The sequence below is a fragment of the Phaethon lepturus genome, unplaced genomic scaffold (genome assembly GCF_000687285.1).
Source record: "Phaethon lepturus isolate BGI_N335 unplaced genomic scaffold, ASM68728v1 scaffold1923, whole genome shotgun sequence".
NCBI classification, from domain to species: domain Eukaryota; kingdom Metazoa; phylum Chordata; class Aves; order Phaethontiformes; family Phaethontidae; genus Phaethon; species Phaethon lepturus.
The window spans coordinates 28,450-50,259 of record NW_010529528.1 but is presented as its reverse complement, the minus strand read 5'-3'; the positions used below and the strand labels follow the sequence as shown (position 1 = coordinate 50,259).

The window sequence follows — 21,810 nt, the reverse complement described above, 5'->3', positions numbered from 1 at the left end:
TAAGCTCTCAAATATAAAATGAGGTTACTAAAAGTGTCAGATACAAAAAAGGTTACAAAATTTGAGAATATGCTAGATATTACATGGTATTTTCTTAACTAACAAAAATTGACTTTTGGGTATTTTCTTATTTATTTAATCAATACTATAGTAAAATATGGGGCTGATCTTCACCTAGACTGGAAATAAGATATTTCATTCTGACTTTTCCTCTTTTTTTAGAAAAAATCTTTATAGCACAGATTTTTTTACAGTTTCCTACGGATGTGGAGAAAAAAAAAATCTTTGTGAAAAATTTGTTTGTGGTAATAAGAAGATCTGTGATTCTGTGATTTACCTATGTTGTTTGGAAAAACAATACGTGGAATAGACAACACTGGGAAAATCTGGCATCATATAATTGCTTGTGTCACTAAATACAGCTTTTCCCTGAAATTAGCAGAAGAAGATGAAGTGCGACATAATAATGTTTGCAATATGGGAAGTTAAGTTCAAAACTTTAAGGTTGCTCATAAAACTTTTTCTAATTTCTTCTGCATGTGTTGGGTTGCTGTCTTAATATTGCATTATTAAAAAAAAAAAAGCAGGGTTTATGGAAACACCTCAATTTTTATTATACGAATAGGTTAAAAGGGTCAAATATGTAGTACATAAAAATAAAAACCTGTCTAAAATGGGTTAAGTTGGAAAAGTCAAGCATGCAGAATTAAGGAAATTTTAGACTTGAGATTGAATTTCTACCCTTAACTCCCTTTTCTTTCAGTATCATCAAGTATATATATTTTTAGCTATTGAAAAATTAAAAATCTAATTTCAGTTGCTTTTTTGGTACCTGGGATAGGCACCTTCAGAAAGTAATTAATCACTTTTGCCATCTCCAAACCAGAATTGTAACTTTAAATTGCTCCCATGGTTATGTATGAGTACTATAATTACATTGAAAAACACTTTTTCCCTAGAAGTGCTACCTCGTTTATTCTGACAAATGAATGGTACTCACACAAAAAATTATATATTTTTTTTCTTTACTGCTTGACATGTGGCCTTATACCTTACTTTTGGCATACTGCTCAGTCCTACTCTGAAAACACTTACTTCTTCTTCTCTGTAATACTCATTGTTATACCTTGTGAACACTTACACATATCTGATCCTTTTTTAATTTTTGAGGAATGCAGTGCAGAAGCTCTGGGTGGAGTTAGGCTGTGCCTACTTCGCATAGGTCAGGGCTGCCCTTCCCAGAGCTGGTTGCAGAATTTATAAGAACAACCACCATGGGCTGGGAAAATAAATACAGAGACAGAAATAACAGTTCTGGTGCCAAAAGAGTACAATTTAGAGGCAGACATTGGTCCAAAATGTAGTTAGAAAGGAGGCAACATGCCACTTCTGAATCCAGGAGAGTTTATTAGCTGAGATGTAGTAGAGCACAAAAGCACAAAAAATGCCTAGACAAATTTTACTTCCATCTTTGAGGTTCAATTTCTCAACTTTATAATGAGGATTAAACATTCCTGTCAGAAGTTGAGTCTGTCTGTCTGTCTCAGGTGGTTCTGTTCCAGGCAATGGAGAGTAGCCAAAGTTGGCTGTACTTGACCTTAAATAACTTTAATAAGTCTTTAATGAGCCACAGCTGTAAAAACTCAGTATTTCTGCAAACCAGATCCCAGGCTCCCAAATCAAGATTAGAAAATGAAAAGCATCCAATTTGTGGCCACCTGTAAGAGCTTTAATTTAGGTGATTTGCCTCGTATTATGCAGAATTCTATGGCAAGTGACAAGGGTAGAGTCTTATTATTGAGGTCAAGACTTCATCTATTTCAGAAATTTTAGAAATCACTCTTTTTAAGTCTGCTGCCTTCTGAATTATAAGGGAGGCAAGTGTCTTTTGAAAATGACGTTTTAAAATCTTGCTATTCTTTTTTTATTTGAAAGGACGTGGCAGCCTCATCAGACACTCATTGCCTCTTTTACTGCTGCAGGTTCTTTTATCTTTCCATCCTTCTTGACGCCCACACTGCCTGACCTCCTGTCTCTCCTCCTCCTCAGTCATTTTCTAATGTTAACTCTGACAAACAAATACTGAAGTGAGCTAACTGTGGTCTGAGTTTTTTATTCACAGCAAAATCTGACTTCCTTCCAAAAGCTGAAAGTTTTTCTTTGTTGTTTGATGATAAATCTTTTTTCCTCATTCTTATAATTCAGGGAACACTGCCTTCTTCCTAGACAATTTTCTCACTCAGTGTTCCCTTGAGGTTATTACTTACCTTTTTACAACTGTGCTGTCACAGCTTTTCCCTGATGATGTCTCCAACCAGGATATCTTTGTTTTCTGCCAATAAGCGGTATATTACGTGGATTGTGTTAGTATGGCTCTTCTTTAGTTGCTTGACAGACACACATTATGGTTGGAATGTAATGTATATATAATCCAATTATCTCGATAAATCCGTATATTATAAGCAGTTTGACAGGGTTTTTTTTGTTATATCTGAGATTAATTTCAAAGTAAACAAATATAGGGAGAATAGATTGTGTTCCTGAATCTACTGTAATTTACTCTCGGGCACCTTGAATATACAGAGGTACTTCACAAGAACAGGAGAGAGAAATTATTTCCAAACCACTGCTTTGGCTCTATTAGAGTATTTTATATATCCTCACACACTAGCTACTGAGTGTTTTCTTTATTTTTATTACGAAGACATGTTTGACTACACAAAAATACTTTCATACTGCATAATTAGATTATATTTATTCCACAACAGTAAATTTTCCTTTTGTAATTCTCAGCCTGCATGGGAGCTAGGGGAAAGGAAGCCTTCCCTCATCAAAATGAAGAAGGCTAATATGGCTGACTGTCATAAAATGTAGAATGTTTCTATTTCTTCTCCCAAAGTCATTCTTTAAGTGCCTTTTTTTAACGCTTTCAGTAGGGTATAGATTGAGTATTTCTGTAGACCTGTCTGCCTTGTCACCATGGCAGTCAATTTAAAATCCTTCTTTGCAAGGTTTCTTGTTTAAAGTAGGAACTGCCCAGGAAAATAGATAAGAAAAATAATTACTGAGTAATAGAAGGATCTAAGAGTTGTTTGGTCATCTTTCCATCTGTCTATGGATAGGCTCCCAAAATGTCAGAAAACAGCTTCAAAGACTCTGGAGCTGAAAGTTCACCACAATATCTAATAGAAGAAATATGATTAAGAAGAACAAAGGGGATTCGAGATACTGTCTCACATCAGCAGTGGGAAAATATGAATGGGTAATTTGATTTTTAAGAAAGGGAGGAAATCAAAGATCAAGTTGAAAAATCAACGTAATAGGACTTCTTTAACATGGCACATTAATTTACTGATGCTAGTTGAACAACTAGCACTGCTTTAATACTGCCTTTGGGATTAATTCCCAATCTCTGTTAATGGTGATATGTCTTTAGTATAAACTCCTCAGGGAGGACAGAAATAGAAAAAATCTTACTTTTCCAGGCCTGATCCTTTTTAGACCCCAACCGAAGTCAAGAAAAATACAGCATCAGACTAAAAGAAAGTAATTCAATCCAAATGGGATCCTATCAAAAGAACAGAAGAGACCACTGAGGTGATGGCCAGTGTTGGTGCCCAAAGGAAGCAGTCTTCAGGAGTAGACTCTCCTCACTTTCAGAGGGCATGTGATCTCTGAGCAGAAATCCTGATTTTATCTAGAACTGTTACATAGACAGTAATCCAAAACAGTTGGGCTGTTGACTCATTTCACACAGGCTTTCCAGTGTTTTTGTTTGCCCCACTCCATTTTGAGCAAGAAGGTGACCTTTTAATGAAGATCTACAGTAGAGTGATTGGAACCCAATAATCTCAGCACTTTGTGTCTCAGTAAGGACACGTGCTTACCTGTATTAAGATTTGGAGCCGTTCGGGTTTACACAATTCTCTGTCCCAGTGAAGACATCAAAGTTTATTGAACTTCTACTCAGCCTGTCAAACTTTATGGGATTCCTCTCATTTTCTGTCTAGTAAATACTCCTTTTGAGTAAGCTGGAGTGAATTTTATAGACTATGGTGAAATCGGCTGACTATAAATACAAGAAATTGAATATCGTAACAGCCACATTTCTACAAGTACGGCAACTCCAAGAAGTTCCGTATTTATCCACAAGATTTTTACCTTATAATCGCTGTACAGAATTAAGGCCTGGGGAGTACTGAAATTGCCACAAGAAATCTGCAGGAGGCCAGGATGCTGGAAGTCGGACATCTTCCAGTGTATCATAAAATTGAGGCAAAGGCCAGACATTATTAGAAAACCAGAACTGTAAGAGTTCTCTCCACTGAATCGGCCAGGTGGGCCATCGGGTACTTTCTTGAATAGAAAGGCAGCTAGAAAAGTTCTCTTCTTTATATTGCAAGAGGAAGCCAGACAACCAATGGAGAAGTCTGTGGATGTCCTGACATGCACAGGTTAGACAGCAGTTATCACTGAGCAGTACATCTCCCTTAGCCTGGAAATGCTGTGAGGAAGAGTCACTTCTGGATATGCAAGAGGTTCCAGGAAATAGTAAGAAAGAAGTTCTAAAAGAGATTTCGTCTCAGTTTCCATCAGTGATTGATCTCACATGTTGTTTTGAAGACCAAGTGACTGTTTTCAGTTTTGTACTGCTTTCTGGAACGTGATGTCTAAATTTGATTCCTGTCCCAGTCCCTTGGATTACTGCAATTTGAAAAGGTCTGGGAAATGGACTATTCATCCTGAGATACTTATGAGCAGACTGAAGCTATCATCTCAGCTATTTTATTATTTCTGAGGACTTGTGGAGGGTGGGTGAGGAACTGGAAGGCAGGAAGACAGCAGAAGTTTAAAAAGGAGGAAAGGATTAGAGACAAGGAAAGAAAAAGAAATAGAAAGCTATCACCTGGTTGCTGTTACAGAAACTTGGTGGAACAAATCCCATGACTGCAGTGTGTCTATCGATGGCTGCAGGCTGTTCAGAAGGGACAGGTGAGGAAGGAAGGGCAGAGGTGTTACCGTCTGTGTCAGGAAACGGATACTGTGTGAAGAGCTGTCTCTCAAGAATAGCCACAAGCAGGTTGAAAGCTTATGGGTAAGAATCAGATACTGAGGCAACAAAGGGAACCTTGTGGTTGGTGTCTACTACAGGCCACCTGACCAAGGGGAATCTATTGATGAAGCCTTCTCACTCCAGTTACAGGAGGCATCGTGCTCACAGGCTCTCATCCTGCTGGGGGACATCAACCACCCCAATATCTGCTGGAAAAGTAGCATGGCAAGCTGTAGGCAATCCAGGAGACTCCTGGAGTGCATGGAGGATAACTTCCTGTGCCAGGTAGTAGACAGCCCTACCAAAGGGGATGCCATACCGGACCTGTTGGTCACCAGCGCATGGGAGCTAATTGGTGACGTCAAGACTGGAGGCAGCCTGGGCTGCAGTGATCATGCTACGGTGGAGTTCGCAGTCCTGAGGGATATGGGGCAGGCAAAGAGTAAAGTCAGGACCCTGAATTTTAGGAAGACGAAATTCCATCTCTTCAAGGAGTTTGTCACTAGGACCCCCTGGGAAACTGCCCTCAGGGACAAGGCAGCAGAACAGAGCTGGCAGATCTTGAAGGATGCTTTCCACAGAGTGCAAGAGCTCTCAATCCCCAGGTGTAAGAAGTTGGGAAAAGAAGGCAAGAGACCAGCATGGCTGAGTGGAAACCTGATGGGCAAATTAAAGGGCAAGAAGGAAATGCACAGAAAGGAAGCAGGGACAGGTATCCTGGGAAGAGTACAGGGACACAGCCTGGTTGTATATATATGGGGTCAGGAAGGCCAAGGCGTGGCTGGAGCTGAACTTGTCAAGGGATGCAAAAAAGAATAAGAAGATATGTCACCCAGAAAAGGAAGGTCAAAAAAAGCGTACCCTGCCCTGATGAGCAAGACTGGCAAACTGGTAACAGTAGATGAGGAGAAGGCTGAGGTACTGAATGAGTTCTTTTCCTCAGTCTTCACTGTGTCTCTTCCCACACCTCTTGAAGGGATGGCCTGCAAGACGGAGACTGGGGGAGCAAAGACCCTCCCACTGTAAGAGAAGATCAGGTTCGTGACCACCTGAGGAACTTGAACATGCACAAGTCTATGTAGTTGCCAAGCCACTCTCCATGATATTTGAAAAGTCCTGGCAGTCAGGTGAAGTCCTTGAAGACAGGAAAAAGGGAAACATTGCACCCATTTTTAGAAAAGGTAGCAATGAGGACCCTGGGAACTATCAACCTGTCAGCCTCACCTCTGCACCTGGGAATATCATGCAACAGACCTTCCTGGAATCTATGCTAAGGTACATGGAGGACAGGGAGGTGATTTGAGACAGCCAGGATGGCTTCACCAAGGGCAAGTCCTGCCTGACCAACCTAGTGCCTTTCTATGATGGAGTAACAACATCAATGGACAAGGGAAGAGCTATGGATGTTGTCTGTCTGGGCTTTTGCAAGGCCTTTGACACAGTGCCCCACAACATCCTTATCTCTAAATTGGAGAGAGATGGATTTGATCGGTGGACTGTTGGGTGGTCACATCCAGAGGGTAGAGGTCAACACCTCAATGTCCAGATGGAGATCGGTGATGAGTGGCGTCCTTCAGGAGTCCGTCTTGAGAACAGTGCTCTTTAATATCAATGACATAGACCGTGGGATCGAGTGCACCCTCAGCAAGTTTGCAGATGACACCAAGCTGAGTGTTGTGGTTGACACACTTGAGGGACGGGATGCCATCCAGAGGGACCTGGACAAGCTTGAGGAATGGGCCCATGTGAACCTCATGAGGTTCAACAAGGACAAGTGCAGGATCCTGCACCTGGGTCAGGGCAACCCCCAGTATCAGTACAGTGAGAAGGATGAAGGGATTGAGAGCAGCTCTGCCAAGAAGGACTTGGGGGTCCTGGTAGATAAAAAGCTGGACATGAGCCGGCAAAGTGCACTCGTAGCCCAACCGTAGTTCGAAGGCCAACTGTATCCTGGGCTGCATCCAAGCAGCGTGGCCAGCAGGTGGAGGGAGGTGATTCTGCCCCTCTACTCAGCTCTGCTGAGACCCCACCTGGCGTCCTGCATCCAACTCTGGAGCCCTCAGCACAGGAAAGACGTGGACCTGTTGGAGCAGGTCCAGGGGAGGGCCACCAAAATGATCAGAGAGATGGAACACCTCTCCTGTGAGGCGAGGTGGAGAGAGTTGGGTTTGTTCTGCCTGGAGAAGAGAAGGCTCCGGGGAGACCTTCTTGCAGCCTTTCAGTACTTAAAGGGGGCTGATAAAAAGATGGGGACAGACTATTTAGTAGGGCCTGTTCTGATAGGGCAAAGGGTAATGGTTTTAAACTAAAAGAGGGCAGATTTAGACTTGATATAAGGAAGAAATTTTTCACAGTGAGGGTGGTGAAACCCTGGCACAGGTTGCCCAGAGAGGTGGTAGATACGCCATCGCTGGCAACATTGAAGGTCAGGTTGGACGGGGTTCTGAGCAACCTGATGTAGTTGAAGATGTCCTTGCTTATTGCAGGGGGGTTGGACTAGATGACCTTTAGAGGTCCCTTCCAACACAAACTGTTCTATGATTCTGTGCTATTTGTTTTACAGTAGCATAAAACATGTTTCTACTCAATCTTTACATGTATCCCTTTCCCCCAACACTGCTTATCCAGCCTGTTACCTAGTCAGTCCTTCAGTCCCCTGCCCTCTCCCTCTCATATAAGATAGAAGAGTTTTAAATAAATTTCCAGAAAAGGCCCAATATCCTTCTTTCCCTTTCTCTATAGCATAGAACAGGCTCATCAGCTGCCTTTATACTCAGTGAACCACATTGTACTTGACACATGCACCCCGTTCCCTCTTTTCCAGTGCCTAAACTACTGGGCACCCTTCTATCCCTGCTGTAACAGGCTCCACGAGGCTCACTGATGGCTGATTTGCCTAGCTTCCAACAGAGACTCATAGTTTACTGCCCACTCTCTCCCTTCCAGGTCCTTGTCTTCATCCCTGCCCTCCTAGCTTGCCACAGACAAAGGTGTAGCCTCCTCACACTCTCTCCTTATGTGGGGCGCTTGCCAAGACAGCAGGAACAAGAGTTATTACCTATTACGTCTTGATCTTTTATGCTGCCTGTCTCTTTTCTTGATCATCAAGACCATTACCTAGGGTCAGTGTTAAAACTACAGTCCAGACCAACTTCTTGTACACCTTGTACCTAGGCAGGTTAATGAGAAGGGCTCTTCAGCTGGTATTTGAAGAAAAGGCTTTGGTTACGGGCTGTCAATGGCGCATTTAGTTTTCTCTCTTCAGCTGGGTGTAGCCTATAGGCTTGAAGGCCAGACCAGTTTGGGCTTTTACATTTGGGTTTCTTGGAGCCTCAGTAACATTTCAGATCCCTTATTGACAAAATTATTTGACCTTACTAGAGGTCTGTAGCTGCATATTTTAATGATATTGTTCTCAATGACAGCATTGGCTTTGCCCTGTCAGTGAAGCCCTTTCACTAGATAAACAGTGATCCAGTTTTGGCAGTAAGCCTTCCCGTCCACCTTGTGGACTAGTCATGCTATAAAATGAAGAGATCAAGCTGCTTTCTTCTAGGTAAAGTGAGGGCTTTGGTGGAACAGCCAAGTCCACCAAATGGAACTGGCCAGTCAAACCATCAAATGTTAAATAATTTCCATTTTGAGCTAGCTGGATGATGTTGAAAATTTGTTCTTAGGCGCTCAGTGGTAGCAGCAACTTTCTTTTGCTGTGCTAAAAGTCACATCTCCTGCCACTTTGGATGTTACTTTAGTGACTGGCCTGTGTAAATGCATTTGATGAAGGCATCCTGTGTATATCACATTTCTGTGTATGGTCTTGACACTTTGCAACACAAGCTTTAGGAAGGAATTTGTTTTGCATGTAGTTCAGATTTGGATTCAGGGCATTATTCTTTTATGATGCTGAGGATTACCTTGTCTTGTGTCTAAGCAGAAAGTTTGTCAAGATAAAACTGCCTGGTGCAGTGTCCGAAGAGAGCGCCAGGGAAACCTCCCCTGGTTGCTAGTTGTAGCTAACTCTGCTTTTGTGGGTGATGGGTCCAGAAGTGCTTGTGAGCTTTGATGGAAGCGAGTCCCAGCTGAACTTCAGCCTTATGATTTTCAAATCCTACAGTGTAGTCTAGTGACCTTGTGTTTTCCCCATAGTTGGTAGACAGCAACTCAGAAGGTATTTTTCTGCATTTAATCCAGGCAAGTCTGATATGCAAACTTTGTTTTTTTGAAGTGATCCTAAACATACTTTAAAATCAAAATGGATGCAGTCTTCAGCTTAGATTCATATATTTCAGTTCATGTCCTTGCAATTTAAAAGAGAACAGGGATGTTTTTCACTCTCTTAAATTCTCTAAGGAAATACTTTATTGGATTGTTATAGGTACTACAGGTATGAGATCACATCAACTTGTAAATAGGGCTAATTTGATACACCTCAGTGAAATGCAGATTTGTGCAAGCTAGCTAGATTTGTTTTTAACTCTTCCTGTTTATTTCATATGTATTAGCACTTATTAATTCATACTGTTTGTGAAACAAGTCTTGCATTAGCATACATATCTTGCAATTGCTATTTGAATTCAGCTCCCTCATGACTGATTATAGCAGTTACAAAAATGGGCTGTTATAGAGCTGTTAGTGGCATTTGATAAAATCTCAAAATAGTACTGTTCATGCATACTACTCCAAGAACAAATCCATACTGGAACTTCTGAAAATTTTCTTCTTCGAGCTTTGCTATTTTAGTGCCTGGATGTACATTCCAGCACTGCCCATAGGAAAGATTTCTTCTTTTACTCATTTTTATGTGGTTAACTTCGGTGGCTTTGTTACTCTGAAGGATAATGACAAGGTGATTTGTATTTAATTTCCTCTAATGCCAGTAAGTAGTAATCAAACCTGTCAAACTGTTAAGTAGCCACAACCATCGTGTTTTCATGTGGGCAATGACAGCATTGGCTTTGCATAACATAGGCAATCCGCCATGCGTAGAGAGTAATCTATTTTTCTGGTTTTGATGTTAGCACCTGTGTTAGGAACCTAAATGCTTTGAATTCCCTCTCTGGCTACCAGAGAAAGAAGGGTGCTTCTGAAGTGTGGCTGAACCCGTTGACTTCTGAACCTCTGGAGATCTGTTCTCTCTCTCTGTTCATTACCTAAAATGAGGTGGAATAAGTCAGGACAGCAGAGCTGCAGCCTTTTATTGTGGAGCTTCTTCTAGTGATTCAGCTAAGAGATGCTGGGTCTTTGAATTTTTGCATCCTGAAGTGTGAGATAAGGTTGGTGATTTAATTTGAATCTCCTCATCATTCCTGTGCAGTGAATAGAAATAGATGGAACATCAAAGGCACATTTGGTAGACCCTAACACAGGTAATGAATGAAATGAAAAAAAGCTATAATCAAAATCAAATCAAACTTTACCTGGTATACTGCCTCATGTAATAGGCAGTCTGATTTAATCATGCCTTATTACTGAATATGGGTGGGAGGAGAAAGGGAGTAAGATCAGTACTTTTCTTAATTTGTTGAATAAACATGTCACAATTTTCATCTTGAAAAATTGACCAAAAAAATAAGAATCTGCAAGTTCTGTCCACAAAGGCTCAAGCTTACACATCAGAGGACTGTGAAAACTGTTTAAAAACCCTGATAACTGAAACCTGAAATTGAACCTATAAATAATGAATCAAAGATCTGAACTAAGATGTAAAAATCTATGTACCTTGGAGCAAATATACTGAAAGACAATGTATTAGCAGTAGTAAAATATTACAGTATCTGTATATTGAATTTAGAATCAAAAGACACAATTGGATCACCTAGTCAGACTTCATTATGTTTCCCTTCTATGAAACCTGATAGCTTCCATTTGCCTCCTAGATAGGCACCTAGGCTTGGTTAGTTGGCAAAAGAACAATTCATAAGCAAGGGAATTATTTCTTTATACCAAAAATGGTTTAACAGTTAAAAAATATGTTCCTAATTCATAATCTTAATTTGTATGGCTTCAACTGTTAGCTTTCTATTCTTGTTAGACTTTTTAATGCTAGATTACACAGAACCTTAATTCCCAGTATTTTCTCTGTGTGAATCCACTTACACACAACAATTGAGGCACTTTTAAATATGCTTTTTAATAGACTAACATTATTTAGCTCTTTAAGTCTCTTACTGCAAAGTATGTTCTCCAGTGTTCTCATTTTCATGTTTTTGTATTATTTCCTCATTTTTTCAAATATTAAAAAGATATGAACAAAAAACCTGTATGTAATATTAATCATAATTTGTACCAGTGCCATACAGAGAAGGACATTCATTCATTACTGTTGTGCTCATACAGACTGGGAAAGCACTGTATCTCTCTTTCCATGATGTTATTGGGACAAATATGAGAGGATGCCCTATTATATCCCCTCATCTCAAACTCTCACATACCATCTATATTCTATAATATAGTATTTCCACCCTCTTTTATCCCTTTTATTCCATAGGCCATAAGGTTTGCTTTCAGTGATCCTACCTCTATAACATCACATTTGGCTGTATTAAAACACATGTTGTTTTATTTGATCCAGGAGACCAAATGATCCTCATAACTTGTTAGACTGCCTTGTACTCATTGTAATTTATGTTTCTATCCATATTCTTGATTTTATATCTGTTTCTCCCTCATTTGTTGTGGTAGATCATGATGATAATTTCACTGGCAGGTATTTTTCTGACATGTCAGTTAAGAAGTTTTCAGGCCATTTAGCATGTGCTTTATTGATATTACATAGTGCCAACTTTTTAAATCAGTCGTCTTACCGAATGAATTTCTTTACAAAGTCTAAGCTAGGCAATTTTATTGGAAAAATCTGTAATCTTACCAAAATCATGTTAGTATGATGAGAATTATTTTCTCTAAATCCATATTGCCTGCCATTAATTACATTCATGTTCTTTACTCTTTATCAATTAGATTTTGTATCAGCTCCCTCTTTCTTTTGTCTTGGTTGATGTCAGGCTAAGCGGTCGTGTTGCTTGTTCTTTAAAAATTAATGGCACATTAGCATTCTTCCGGAATTTCCCTGCTATTTCAAGATTTATTAAAAATTAATAGGAGAGATGAGAGATGCCCTCAGTTATTTGGGCCTGTTGATTTGAATATAATTATCTCTAGCAGATGCTGTCTGATATTCTCCTCAGTTACTAATTCTTGAGTAGTGAAATCTTGTGTTTGCCAAGTTAAAATGTAAAATATGGAATATTGCCAAAGCTTAAGCTTTGTCTTTATAGTGTTCCTAAAGTCATGAGTCTTTTACACATGCCCTCTCTCATCTTTTAATGTGATAAAAATAATAAATAAATGTCAGAGACAATCTGTTACCAGAAAGGTTTGAAAGCTTTATAGTTATAATTACAGATATAATTATGAGAAACATTAAGTATGGATGAAGTTTTCACACAGTTTAAAAAATAAAACAGATTTTTTTCTCAGATTAAAACCAGGAAACTGGTTCTGTAAGTATGGTACATGATGACTTTAGACCTAAGTTTGTCTAAAAGTAAAACATAACATTTAAAAATGACCCTTGGTGTTGTGGTTTAACCCCAGCTGGCAACCAAGCACCACGCAGCCACTCACTTACTCTTCCCCGGTGGGATGGAGTAGGGAATCAGAAGAGTAAAAGTGAGAAAACTCATGGGTTGAGATAAAGACAGTTTAATAGGTAAAGCAAAAGTCGCGCACATAAGCAAAACAAAACGCGGAATCCATTCACCACTTCCCACCGGTAGGTGAGTACTCAGCCATCTCCAGGGAAGCAGGGCTGCATCACGCCTAATGGTTGCTCGGGAAGACAAAACGCCATCACTCCAAACATCCCCCACTTCCTTCTTCTTCCCCCAGCTTTATGTGCTGAGCATGACATCATATGGTAGGGAATATCCCTCTGGTCAGTTGGGGTCAGCTGTCCCAGCTGTGTCCCCTCCCAGCTCCCCGTGCACCCCCAGCCTGCGCGCTGGTGGGGTGGTATGAGAAGCAGAAAAGGCTTGGCTCTGTGTAAGCCCTGCTCAGCAATAACTAAACCACCACTGAATTATCAACACTGTTCCCATCACAAATCCAAAATATAGCCCCATACTAGCTACTGTGAAGAAAATGAACTCTATCCCAGCCAAAACCAGCACACGTGGGAATGCTAAGACTATAAAATATCAGAGGAATACTTGTGCTTAGACATAGCTGTAGTCCTTAAGCCAAAGAGGTAGTCTCTGAAATGTCTTTAACTATCACCAGTGATTTTGGATGATACTGTTACTGGATTATCTAGAACCTGTAGTAACTCCGGCAGCAGCATTATCCTAAGTTGCAATCTCTTTCTGCACAAAGTAGAAGATCTATCAGTAAACTCAATTACGGTAAGACTGTCTTTCACTGAACTTGACAGTTATATATGTGTCTGACTTCAGTGACAGGAGAGTTGGCTGACACTGAGTACACTTTGAAAAAAATATACCCAATAATACAGATAAACTACTACTGCAAATTTTAGAAATACCAGTATCGCTGATTTATACATTAATATCTTCCCTGTTAAGCTGAGGTCCTAATGTGATAATAGTTATGAAAATGATCAATAGAAAATGTCATGATAGAAACAAAGTTCTTGTAATTATTATAACAATATTATTATTCTAACAATTGTGCAGGAGTGGCTGTTTTTATTGTCAGGTCTTTCTGTAAAAAGAGCAGTAATGTAAGGAAGTAGTCTAGGAATCATCTGTTAATAGCAGTTGTATGTTCAGAGCTTTCCAGTGAAGAAAATGGACTTGGTTGTGTTAGCACAGTAAGAATTAAGATACAGATTTTGGAATAAAAGACACTTTTAAAAGGACAAATGAAAGGACATTTGCCTATATGCTTAGATTGCTTTCGTGGTCACCAATGAACAAATAAACTTTAACCCTTCTCCTTTTTATTTTTTAGAAGGAGTCAGATAAAAAGCAAGCACTTTTCCTATCTTTTAAATTCCCAGAGTGTCTGAAAAGCATAACTTGGAATATAAAAGAAATATTTTTAACTACCTAGTGATACTAGCAGCTGTATAATAGCTGGCATGAGCTGTCTGAGCTTTTAAGAGGACATATTCTAATAGAAAAGTTATTTAAAACTTCCCTTCTGCGCAGTGTTACTGGTATAATGTTGTCACAGGAACCTTAATCTCAGATTTCCTGATTTATATTGGTATAATATTACAGCCATTAAATATGGATATGCCAGGAGTATTTTTTTTTTCTTTTTGATTACTGTAAATTGTCTTCCTTAAGGAAAATCTCTTGACTGGAAAACAAAGTTCTGTTCTCTAAAACTGTACAGTGGTATAGAGGGAAAGCAACCTAAAACTGATGACTTGGCTTATTGACCATAGGTACCATCATTTTTTTTAACTTGAAGGGCCTGATGCAGTTATCCATGTGTAGGCATTTAGTGCTACTTGAAATAACTAATGTGTCCAAGACACTCAAATATGACAAAGGGCTCTTAGGTGTGGCACAGGACCTACAGAGGCCTGTGACCTCCTTAATGTAAAGGTTGGGAGGGTTACCGTCAGGCATCCCAAATGGAACTAGCAATCTGTGTGAGGAAAATCAAACTGAGTTACAAGTCTTGGGTACTTGCATGGACTTAATTGCAGGAGGGAACTTTAAACCTAGAATACGAAGTGTTTGTGACTAAATAGAGCTTATTCTGCATTTGAGGTGAAAATCTGTTCTTTTGTACAATTAAATGTATTAGTAAGAAATTAGTAAGAAATTAGCAAGAAAAAAGTTAGTATTTGCTACCCTAGCAATTAGCATTTGCTGTATTAGATCTGTGACCTCAGAGGTTCCGTTACCATTAATCTGCCAGTCTATGCATATCTTGCATTTATATTTTGGTGCTTCAAAGAAAGCTCCAAAAACATGGTTAAAATCAGGATGTTCATGACACAGCTGACCTTGTTTTCCCACTATGAATTCAGCTTGTAAATTACATCTCATTTCATAAAATACTGATATAATATAGTATTTAAAGCTTAAAAATATGTTCATGGGCTATAATAATTGTCTAGAACGGTGTAGCGAAGGTGTTTCATGGAAGTAGATCACCCTGGTTTTCAGAATAAAGACAAATTAATTAGATATCATTCACCTATATAATGTGAGAGGGCAGTATTAATAATACTCATGAGATAACTTGTCTGAAGTCAATGTAGAACCACAGTATTACTTCATCAGAAAATGTTTATTAAGTGATCCTGGCCCATAATCAATTCAATTTGAGCTTCAGGAACTTCTCTGCAGCATGGAGCTCTGTGCTGTCTTCCAGTTTTATTTTTGGTTTGTTTCTGTATTCTCGCTACCTTGGTGCTTTTGCCTTGTGTTCTGGCAATATGGCAAAACAGAAGAATCTTTCAGAAAAATGTATAGGAATGGAAATTTTTTTTCAAAGTCATGTGCTCAGAGTTAGACATCTAAATTCATACAGCAGAAGACGAAACTATGAATTCTTGGTATCTTAAAGAGACATTTATCTCTTATCATTTATCTAATCTTATCTCACTTATCTCTTACCAGTCATCTGATCCAAGCCTATTTCTATATTAGTGCTTTCTATACAGCAGTGTCCCTTTTGCATTTAGGTTCTGTCACTTTCTGAATTCATTACTTGACATTAAATCACAGTTACTGAGAGTAACCTTTGAGCTCTTCAGAACTACATAATCTCACTATTCCTAAAGATTTTTGTCACCCTTCAGCATATACTTTGTGTGATTTCAATGAAGTGGGGTTCACACAGTCCCACAGGTCACTAAGGAAAATGGGTAGCACAGAACCTGGTGCCAGTTCCTCTGAGGTCCCAGTGAAAGTATTGCTCCCTAACTGGAAGCTGTACAGTTACTACTTCCTTACTTCATGATCCACCAGCCATTTTTTATGTCTGCTATGGTATTTTTACTAACGCAGTAGTTCTTCAGTCAGCAGCTGTGCAGTGATGGGTTTTTGTGCAGAGACAGGCATAGGGTTCCTTTCAACTAATATAGAAAACCCTTCAGCTGTAGCTAATTCATTTTTAGTTATTGACTTTTTTCCCTAATTGACCATTTGGAATTTTTTTTTTTAATACCTTATCAATAAATATCCTCCTTAATTTTTTCTGTAATTTTCTGGATCTGGAAACTACATGAATATATTAGTAATTTTGAATGGCTTTCTGGTGATATCTTAGAAAATTAATAGAATACCAGAATAAAAAAATCCCATTCTTTCTCCAATTCTGTTTTCAGCAGAGAAAGTCAGGCTAAGAGAAAATAGGAAGTTAGGAGCTACTTCGGGTAATTTGTCTCTTTAAGTTGTCAAAACCTCTCTTTGAAGAATGGCCCTAATAAAGAGGTGGTGCTCAAAAAGAGATTGTGCTCACATGATGTGCCAGTTTTGGCTGCGGTAGAATTAATTTTCTTCCATAGTAGCTAGTATGGGGCTATGTTTTGGATTCATGCTGGAAACAGTGTTGATAATTCAGGGATGTTTTAGTTACTTCTGAGCAGCACTTAAAAAGAGTCAAGACCTTTTCTGTTCCTCCTACCACCCCACCAGCAAGTAGGCTGGGGGTGCAGAAGAAGTTGGGAGGGGACACAGCTGGGACAGCTGACCCCAACTGACCAAAGGGATATTTCATACCATATGACGTCATGCTTAGCAATAAACTAGGGGGAAGGTGGGCTGGGGGGCCACTGCTCGGGCACTGGCTAGGCATTGGCTGGCTGCTGGTGAGCAATTGTTTTAATTTGCATAGCTTGTCTTTCTTGGGTTTTATTTCTCTCTCTTTGTTATTTTCGTTTTGTTATTATTATAATACTTTATTTCAATTATTAAACTGTTCTTATCTCAACCGCAAGTTTTCTCGTTCTTACCCTTCCAATTCTCTTCCCCCCATCCTGCTGAGGGGGGAGTGAGCGAGCAGCTGTGTGGTGCTTAGTTGCCATCTGGGGTTAAACCACAACTTATGAGCGCATAGTAGTTGAAAGACCAAATTTGCTACAGATGCCATGGAAAACAAGCATGTGTACTGCCAAGACACATCAATTCAGGTTCTTCTTAGTTGTACATATGTATGTATGTAGTCAGAACATTCTTCAGGAAGTTAAAAACATGTCAGAGTAGCACTCCTATGTCTTTTGCTACAATCTTATTATTGAAGGATTCTTCTCAAGCAATGTGGAGTCAGTTATCTCCTTCTGCATCCTTTGCATTCTTGTGCAGAACTAATTTCTCAGCTCACCTGTTGGGTTGATGCTGTACTCCCTACACATTGAATACTCTGCATAGAAATATTTGGTTGGTCTATTGGCATGAATTATTTCTTTGGTCATGTTGCAAGAATTGGCAATTTTATGAAGGCACCCTATTCAGCAAGATATTTAAGCACATTGAACTTTTGAGATGTGTTGAATCAGCATCTCAGTACTTACTTGATGTTGAGTATGGCCTATGAAGGAATAAAACAATTTAAATCATCTTATATTGAAAACATCTGGTGATATTCTAGTCAATTGTAGACTAGATGTCTCATATTGTCTAGTCCATGTAGTCTAATAAGCAGAAGTCTAATAATAGTCTAGACTATGGTTATTTACTCTCTTGAGGCAGAACACAAATTGCCTAGTGACATTGGTCCAAAAAAAAAAAGCCTGTATCTGTACAGGTACAGGTACTATAAGCAGAGATTCTTCCTTTTTAGTCTAAATCATACTCAGTACATGGACACAGCTTTTCTTCTTCAGAAGGAGGTTTGATGTGACATAAAAATGACATAGGTTTAAATGCAGCACTTAAAATGAGTGATTTGCATTGTAGTGATTGTGACAGCAATGCTTTTAATATTATGCCCTCATGCTGCTAGCCTCTTGGATCTGAGGGATTTTCTAATGCAAACCATAATGTAAAATTCATTAGCTACCGGTAGCCAGGGTTTTGAATCTGCTTGAGACAATGAATTAATTTTCATTTCTGAAAATATTAATAAAATATTGTCTTATGATAATCCTATATATTATAATGGCTTTTAGATGGCAGTATCATAAATCTAACGAATTTAAAGCTTACAAGTGGGTATGAATTAACATATTCTAGTATAAAGGAATTAAGGTGCCCAGATGACTTTTTAAATCCTTGAGTGACATGTGCTGGGCATGCTTACAAAAACTGAAATGAGTACACATATGCTTGTGTATCTGTCTGTATTTGTAGTTATGCACATAGCTAAATTTCAGAGTGTTCTTTAAAACTTCAGCTGGAACTGTACGTGTCTCAGTGTGCATCCATGCAGATCTGTATGGCGCTCTGGTATCACGAAGAAATGACTACAGTGCAACTACATTTACTTCTCTGCATTTATAATTGCCTAGGAAACACTGTGTAGGAAGCTTTAGTTTCACACTGACAGATTTAGACTAATCTATTGCTATCGCATGCAGTGCATAAAAGCACGAAAAATAAAGTAATTAAAGCTTCTATTCACCCAATTTAGTTGTCAAAATGCATCTGTGAGTTAGATTAAAAGAAGAGGACTTTCAGAAGAACAATAAGATACTAATTATACTAAAGGACAGACTGAAAAGTTTCGCCTTCTCTGTGGACAAGCAAGATTAATTAAAATGATGAATTTTAAGGCATTGGTCTTAAGCCTCAGGATAACGGGGTGAATGCTACAAGATTTTCTTTGTAATTTCCAGCAGTTAATTTTGGGTGTTTCTATATCGAAAGTCTGTGCTGTGACCAGGAAGTCAGATCCAACCTGAACATGAATGGAGGAATGCTATCGACTGTTTTTTTTCTCAGACCAGAACTCACCGTGTTAGCTTTTCAAGTCTGATTTGAAATAGCCCTGGGACTGAATCAAAAATCAGGATTTTCATTTGCTGAATGAGAGAATACAAGCAAGGAGAAAAATGGATGTTGCTTAGCTGTGTGCCTGTCCAGCACAGTTGGAGCTATGTCATACTGCAACCTTTCTTCTCTTTGGTTTACCCAACTGACTCATAGCACAAGTAACATGGATCCTCGCTTCTGCGCTGTAATGCTGTGCTGTCTTGCTTTGTAGACCCTAATGGGGACCTGCTCGGGATGCAGGGGGACAGTTTACTAAGATTACCTCTTAACTAAACTACTTCTTGGGAAATGGGGTGACCAATGTTTGGTTTTGGCAAAGGGCTATAAATTGCAATTATTAACTGGGTACTTAAGGGGAATCAACTGCTTAAGCTTCTCCTTACCAAAGTTTGGGAGTACTTGGGTGCCCATCTTTATGTGTACATGCCACAGGCACAGATCTAACAGGACAGGGAGCTACAAACTTGTCCTCCCTCTCCTTTTAGTTTCTCTGTCCCTTAGGGCTGGACCTACCTGAATTCCCACTGCAGTGCAGTGTGACAGAGCATTTTCAGCAGCTCAGCCCCAGGTGCCAGGGGAGCTGGGAAGACAAGTGATGCTCAGCCCCTGGCAACAGTAAAAAATGGCCAACACACCGTGTTGCAGTGCTGCCCTTTGTCTCATGATCCTTCTATTTTTCAGTGTTGCATTTACCAACATAAATCAGTTTGAGCCAGTTCAAATCAGTTCCAATTTTTTCACCTTTTCTACCAAATCATTATTGGACTGACCTAAAAGTGAATCGGATCTGTTTCAGTCACAGCAATAGCTAGATACCAATTGCAGTAAATATGTAATGATTTGACTTCTTGCCTGTGACTGTGGCTATCTATGTGTGGTGGAAACCTGGCTTGGTACAAGAAGCTGAATACATACTCAGGTGGCTGACAAGTCATCCACAATGATGCTTTTAAAGAGTGTCAAAGCTAGCTCAGGTAATGTCTGTGGAAGTCAAAGTCACAATATTGACTGCAGTTGAACACACTCTCAGGATTTGCAAAGGAGCCTAAAGCAGTAAGTGTCCAAACTGCTTCAAAGAGCAGTTGGTGCAGCTGTATGTTAACTCCTCTGTGTTTTGAGAGTCTCTTTTTATGGGGTCTCTAGGCATTAGTATGAAACTTCTGCTGTTAGTATTTGTACTATCATTACATAAGAGTGAAGTCTTAGGAGACAGCTAGTTTGCCCTTTACAATAAGTGCTTAATGAAAATAACATATACCAAAGAACATCAGATAGCAAAAATAATAGCTGATGTACTTTTCACTTTAGTCCTCTTGCTTTCAATTATTTAGTTTTGCTATGGGTTGAGTTTATGTAACACCTTAATTTTGTATTTTTTGCAGAAATGTAACCTGGAATAATTTAGCTATCCCAGACACCCACTGTTCCAGAGAGCTAGAAGAAGGTTACCAGTGCCCACCTGGATTTAAATGCATGGACCTTGAAGATCTGGGACTAAGCAGGCAAGAGCTGGGCTACAGTGGCTTTAATGAGATAGGTCTGTCCTACTGGTAACATCCATTTCAGTATCCATTTTAAAATGTTTATGAAATGAATAGAACAGATAGCTTATATCTGTGCTGAAAAGGTATCAAGTGCAATCAGTATTCTGCTCAAGTAGAGCACATGCCAGAAAGAGAAGCTGTGCTATTTGCTTTGTAATGATGAAGTTATCTATTTTTATATTGCCTGGGATCCCAGGATTTAAATAACTTTTAAATAATGTCTTTATTTAAGAAGAGTCCACTGTTGATTATCACCAGTATGCAAATGTGATGACTAATTTCTCTGTTTTATTTATGATTCATTTTAGAGTATATAATTCATCCTATTTGTCTAATTTTAGCAGTAATTCCCATGCAAAAAACCCCACCCAGAATTACTTTGATAATCGTCTTGGTACTAAAGAGAAGAGGGGAGAGAAAATGAGATCATGTGTATCTGTGGCAATCTCAATCCAAACTGTGTAAGTCAGAACATCACCCAGAAAAATGATTGGGAGTCAGGCAGATTTTGCAGTACAGGTACAATTTGTGTTCTGTGAAAAACACTGCAGAGTTACCAGAATACGTTCTCTGCTAGCTGCAATGTGTCATGCCATCCCCATGAGGAAATGAGTGCAGAGCAATAATTCAGGGAAGGTGGCAAGAGCATGGGCAACTGTCGCAAGATCCATATCCAAATAGAAAATATGCAGTTACCCTGTCAGAACATTGTGGTTATCTCACATTTATTTAACAAAGGTCCAACAGGAGCCTGCAACTGTAAATTTTCATTTCAGCACAGGTAGGGAAGTCCCTTCAAATGATAAAGCATGCCTGCAGGCCATATTCTTTCTGATGCATCACTCTGATAAGCTTTTATTTTCATTTTTCCTGGCTTAAGCTCCAGACTGTTATCCTGGCCCCAGCTGAACTTGAAAGTAATAAAAAGGTTTAATGACTGAATAACTACAGGTTTTTTGCATATTAAAAGCCTTTGCAGGTGAAATCACTTCAGCTGGTTCCCAAGATGCTGAATATACACAATGAGCCAGAGTTACAAGAAATAGTCTCAGAGTCCTGTTAAAACAAGTACTCTGTGATACCAAATACTTTCTGAACAAAACCTGCCATTTGTGTCCTTTCTTTTTTATTGTGAGAAAGGGAGAAAAAACTGCTTTCAACCAAGCTCCATTCTGTTTCCTCTGGGAGTCAGAAGCATACTAGTTGTACCAGTACTGCTAGCTGAATAGTGCTACTGATAGTACCTATCTTTTATATAAATTTTTTCTTCAGTAGATCTCAAAGGATTACCCTGTCTGAT

General features: G+C 39.2%; 1 protein-coding gene across 1 annotated transcript in view; it reads left to right on the top strand.

Moving 5' to 3' along the window:
• LOC104618377 (sodium leak channel non-selective protein-like) overlaps positions 1-20,503 on the top strand; it is a gene marked incomplete at its 3' end in the record, with an annotated part of 42,160 nt that extends 21,657 nt beyond the window's left edge. The window contains exon 6 of the mRNA XM_010283951.1: positions 20,349-20,503. Within this exon, the coding sequence (XP_010282253.1) occupies positions 20,349-20,503 (155 nt within the window). The remainder of the gene's footprint in view (positions 1-20,348) is intronic.
• Positions 20,504-21,810: the final 1,307 nt, after the last annotated feature.